The sequence below is a fragment of the Amphimedon queenslandica genome, unplaced genomic scaffold (assembly GCF_000090795.2).
Source record: "Amphimedon queenslandica unplaced genomic scaffold, v1.1 AMPQUscaffold_12709, whole genome shotgun sequence".
NCBI lineage: Eukaryota > Metazoa > Porifera > Demospongiae > Haplosclerida > Niphatidae > Amphimedon > Amphimedon queenslandica.
In genome coordinates this window covers 25565-31001 of record NW_003547055.1, presented here as the reverse complement: position 1 = coordinate 31001, position 5437 = coordinate 25565, and the positions used below count along the sequence as shown (strand labels likewise).

Sequence of the window (5437 nt, the reverse complement as noted above, 5' to 3'; positions counted from 1 at the left end):
AGAATTTGCGTCACGAGAGTAGGATTTCATTTCGTATTTTCGTTGGTCATTCGGAATCCTACTCAATCTTGTTTTTTTAAATTTTTTATGTTCTTGTTTGTGTTAATTTTTTTATAATATTTATATTTTTTCAGTTACAATTGTGATACTTTTTGATTTTACACAAACAATAAGTTTCTTTATTATTGTTGTCATTGTTATGATTTTACAGCATTTATGAGGGACAGCACTGATTGAATTGAATAGATATGGTGGAGCAATATCTACTAATCTGATGACAAGTGAAATAAATACTATAGTCTTGATGTGAATCATTGTTCAAGAAGCTCTATCTTCCCAGTAATCCTGTAGCTATTCCTGCAGGTTCTTCCTGTTGTCAAGTTCATATTAATATATTATCACTAGTATTATAAATATTAATTGTTTTGTGTTTTTGAAATAAAATAATTCATTACACACTTGATATATGCAAGATTAATACCTTCTCTTAGCTGGAAACCTCCACTAAGTATTGCAATTTGATTCCAAGCATAGCTAGCTACGTAAAAGATTACTTGCTGTTCCCAGTTTTGAGATCTATCCATCTGAGCATGCGCGACCACGCCCAAATTTTTGGAGCACATGCTTCTTTATTTAATTAACAAAATGGCGGCATGAGGTAAGCTGGTGCGATCCAACAGTCACAGTATCACTTTTTCCTTTCTTGGAGAATGATTCCAGGAAACAAGGACCTGCGCATACCCTGTTGGAGTAGAATGGTGTAAGAATTAGCCTTCTATCACCAGGCAAGATCGATATATCGACCGACAACTGGATTGACAGGACTTTCCTGATGATGAAGATGAAAAAAGGTGGCTGAACAAAACGGCCGGTTTGCAGATTTTTTATTTTTCTCCCAGAAAAGGTCTAGAGCCACGCTATGGGTACCATTGGAGTCCTCTTGTCAAGATAAGGTCCTCTAAGAAGTCTGGTAAGCATAAGAGCTCGTTTTCCCGGTATAGCAAGGCTGCAAAAGTCGTGGCAGCCATTTTGTTTGGGGGTGAATCCTACTTAGTAACGCTACCGCGTTACTAATACAGGATAATAGTGACATTGTGGAGATACCGTACAGAAGGAAATTTTGGAGGGACTAAATTTTGGCGAATTGCTAAATTTTGGTGATTGGCGAATTTTAATTTGGCGAATTTGTGGCCACGTGCCATTGAGCATGCGTATAATGGCTCAAAATGGCGAATTTTTATTTTGGCGAATGGCTATCAAAACGCCAAATTCGCCAAATTTAACTACCTCCAAAATTTCCTTCCATACGGTACTTTAAGGCATCCTTAGTATCATCCTCACTCATTTTAAACCTGGCACCAGCAGATATGGCTTCATCTATTGTAAGAAAACTGTGGCTTTTGTCTTCTGCTACTTTTTGCAGACAAAGCTCAAACGCAAACCAACGAATTGGTACATTTATTTTAAGAGAAATTCCACCACAATTTGCTATTGATTGACATAAATCCTGTCCTGCTTTCATTCTTCCTTTATCTTCAGGGACCAGTGTATTTACAGGAAATATAATAGATTCTTCACGTACATTGGGAACAACATAGTTTTCTACATCAGGCTTCAATGAAAACATCAACTCTTTATTCATCTGCTTAAGCTCATCATCATTTATGAGATCATAATGTGTACCAAGTACAAATTCATTGGATGTGAAGGTGTTTCAAGGACATAAGGGACATCAATTGGTTTTAAAATGGCTCCAGAAGAAACGGCCAATAAAAAGAAATCTCGATTTGAATACTTAAAGTTTAAACCACAAGAAAATGTCTCCTCTCCAATCCTGTATTGGAAATCAAGCTTTTTATCAAGAGGTTGGGAGAGGTCAAGAGTAATGATATTGAGAGAAGCTGTTCTAACAAACAATGGTAACAGCTCCTGATATGCTGGCTGACCTCCAGAATCAATAATGTACAACCAATGATCACTTAAATTTAATTGAACTTCTGAGTGTTGGATTGTGTCCGTAATTTCCTCAATCACACTGTCACCAGTTGAGAAACTTTCATTTGAAACAGGTGTTTTGGCAGTAAATTCTGGACCAGCATTGTCAGAAATATCATCAGGCTGAGAAGCAGCGGCTTTTTTAAAATCAGAAGCCAGTCTTTGAAGTAAACCATCTCTATCAACTTTCTCCCATTTCATAGCTTCATTGTCAACGGATACTCTTGTAGCTTTGACAGCTGGACGAGCGATTGGTGTACTGTCAGTGGTGCGGGTGGTAGGTGGGTTACCAAGCAGAAGATCTTGTGCACAGGTTTTACCAGCTCCAGGAGGTCCATGCAAGTTAACACGAGTAACAGTTAGCTCAACACTACCTTCTTTTAACCAATTTTCTACAGTACCTAAAATCAATTACACATAGTTACTATACTAACTACAGTTGCAAAAATCATACATAGATTTGCATGTACATGTATCTAATTAATATTGAAACACTAACATACCTATCGATGGCTTGTTTGTACCAGTAGGAGGAGCAGGTCCTATTGTTAAGAATGTAGTTAAAATCACATTCATTGTGAAATATTATTATCAGTGATCATGAATTTATGACACACCACCCCAATTGCTATTACCATTATAACCAATAAATTAGTAAAAAAATATTATGCATTCACATATAGTTAACAATTCATGCCAAGAGCTATTAATAGTGCCATTATTCATCAAATCACTCTTTACTGTGCTACAAATGACAGAAGTTTCATGAAGTGATTGCATGATGTCCCACTTTTCAATTCTATCAAAGAAATTGGGCTAAAAAGACATTGGCAAACCTCATGCATGTCACAATACAACTTGGCTGCCCAAAAATGAATAAGCTCTGGCTTTTAAAAGACTGCAAAAGCAAATACTTCTTGTATTCCTTACTCACAATGAGCTTCTATCCAGTGTTGCTGCATGGTAGTGATGCACCGATACACATTTTTCAAAACCAATATTAACCAGCCGATTATTTTGTGCAAATTGCTTTAACATGGCCGATACCGATACTTAAAATGAAAATTTTTTTAATTACAAAATTCAATTATTTTACTATCCTCAACAATCCTCAATTATTACTGTCATTATTCATTAATATTTATAATCAAAAATTGGTAAGTTCTTCTTCAAAAATAGTAACATTTCTGCTTTTTCTGTACTCAACCTGTTTCTTTCTTCTGAAATAATGTCTCCAGCAGTACTGAATAGTCGCTCTGATGATGCTGATGAAGGGGGAATGGTAAGGTACTTTGAAGCCATAATAGCCAAACCGTTCCAAACCTGTTTCTTTTCCTTCCAATATTCAAGAGGATCAATATGACGTGGCTGAATTGGCTCCTTTAGGTACATCTCTATCATTACTTCAGCCGTATAGCCGTTTTCATGATTTGAAGTGGTTGGCTTATCAATCATTTCATCAAAAATGTTCCAAAGGGAAGATGAATGGTTTCCCACTTCAGATCTATGGCGCTTGGCTGGACTCTCCTCATGTACTTTAAGACTTGTTAAAACTTGTTCACACTCAGTAGTTACCAGCATCCTAGCATGTGCAGCATTTCCATCATAGGAGAAAACTTGTAGCTTGAATTTAGGATCAAGAACTATTGGTATAGCACAGAAAGGATTCTGTTCTACATTGCTATATCTATCTTCTAATGACTTAAGCATTCCCCTCTTCATCCTCATAACTCCACTGTCATCTTCATCTGTTGATAGTGCTACTTTAAGAGTATTAATAATCGGTATAATTATAGCTGAGCTTGCATAATCTCCACTGGCTTCACGTGTTGCCTCTTCAAATACCACCAACATCTTTACTACTTTCTCAGCCAAAGTCCATTGTTGGGCTCTTAATTCTGTAGGAGGAGTTGACTCACATTCTGTGCTGGCAACAGTAATTGCTCTTTTCTGTTCCAGGAGGTGTTGTAGCATGTAAAATGAGCTGTTCCAACGTGTTGAAATATCTTGAAAAAGACAGTGCTTAGGTAGACCTAGCTGCTCTTGAACTTGTTGAAACATATGAAATGCTGTGTTAGAACGATTATAAAACCCAACTAATGACCTAGCAGAAGTTAAAAGATTCTGCACAGCAGGTTGCTGAAATATACCATCTTTAATAATCAATTGAAGTGTGTGGGCTAGACATCCTAGTGAAGGAAGACCAGCAACATTCATGGCAGCAACCATATTTGCTGCATTGTCCCTTACAACACAGACTAATTTTGCTCCAATGTCCCAGGACTGTAAATGAGATAAAATACTAGACGAAATGTTTTCAGCAGTATGACTCTCATCAAATTTCCAGCAGCTTAGCATAAGCGATTTCTTTTCAAAACTTTCAGAAACAATAAAGTGTGCTACTAAGCTCATAAATGAATGGTGCGAATGGCCACTAGACCATATGTCAGTAGTGACACTAATATACTGAGTAGACTTAAGTAGCTGTGAGACAAGAGAAGTGATTTTAGTGTGAATTTGAGGAATGAGAACGTCAGAGAAGTATCTTCTACTAGGTATGCTATATCGTGGATCTGCTTCTTTCATTAGTCGACAAAAACCTGGATCTTCTACTAAACTAAAAGGCTGCAGGTCCACAGCCATCATTTCAGCTATACGATAGGAGAGTGCCTTTGACTTATGGTGATCTAGTGAGTAAGGTCTTTGCCTTTCAAACAAGCCATCCACAGTAGCTTGTCGCTTTCCCTTTCCTTTCTCCTTCACCTTCTCTTCCTCCATGCCTGAAAATTCCTTGAACTGCTTGGGATGTAACTCCAAGTGTTTCCGAAGGTTAGTTGTATTGAATGACTTAGAAGACTTTCCTCCACGAGACACTTTCTCCTGACAAGTACCACACACAGCTTTTGTGTTGTCAGTTACACAAATAGAGAAAAAAGTCCAAATGATACTCTTTTTCTTCCTTTCCGTAGCTGCTTCAGCACTGTGAGCCTCACTGTGAGGCAAAACTTCAATGTCAGTAACATGTGACACTGCCATTTTATGGGCATGTTCATTATTATTTAAAATTATTAATAGTTATTAATATCAGTCTCTTTTATGACTATACCGATATCAACCGATTTTGATAAAAATAGGCCGATACCAATATTTGTATCGGTATCGGTACATCACTACTGCATGGCCATTGTAAAGTCAACCAACAACCATGCAGTGCTGGTATGAAACAGGTGGTGATTACATCTGAACAAATTGGGTCTGATAATGAGGAAACATGCTTGCACTAATCTTTTTTGATCATTATTTTTAATCAATGAATTGCATACAATGTCACATTTAGGTAGCAAAGGGGCAGCAATTGCAAGCTAGATTTCCCTTTACAAATTACATTCCTCCACCAACTGATCTTAATCAACACACACATAGTCAATATTAATACGACAGA

The 5437-nt window shown here is 37.1% G+C and overlaps 1 protein-coding gene across 1 annotated transcript; it reads right to left on the bottom strand.

The window, feature by feature from the left end:
• Positions 1–3129: 3129 nt before the first annotated feature.
• Positions 3130–5031, bottom strand: LOC100633448 (zinc finger BED domain-containing protein 4-like). The gene has a single exon (XM_003390203.1). It carries the CDS (start codon positions 5029–5031, stop codon positions 3130–3132), a length of 1902 nt encoding a protein of 633 aa, XP_003390251.1.
• Positions 5032–5437: the final 406 nt, after the last annotated feature.

Excerpts from the sequence above, each read along its gene's own strand:
- LOC100633448 (XM_003390203.1), bottom strand. The coding sequence starts at position 5,031 with ATGGCAGTGTCACATGTTACTGACATTGAAGTTTTGCCTCACAGTGAG.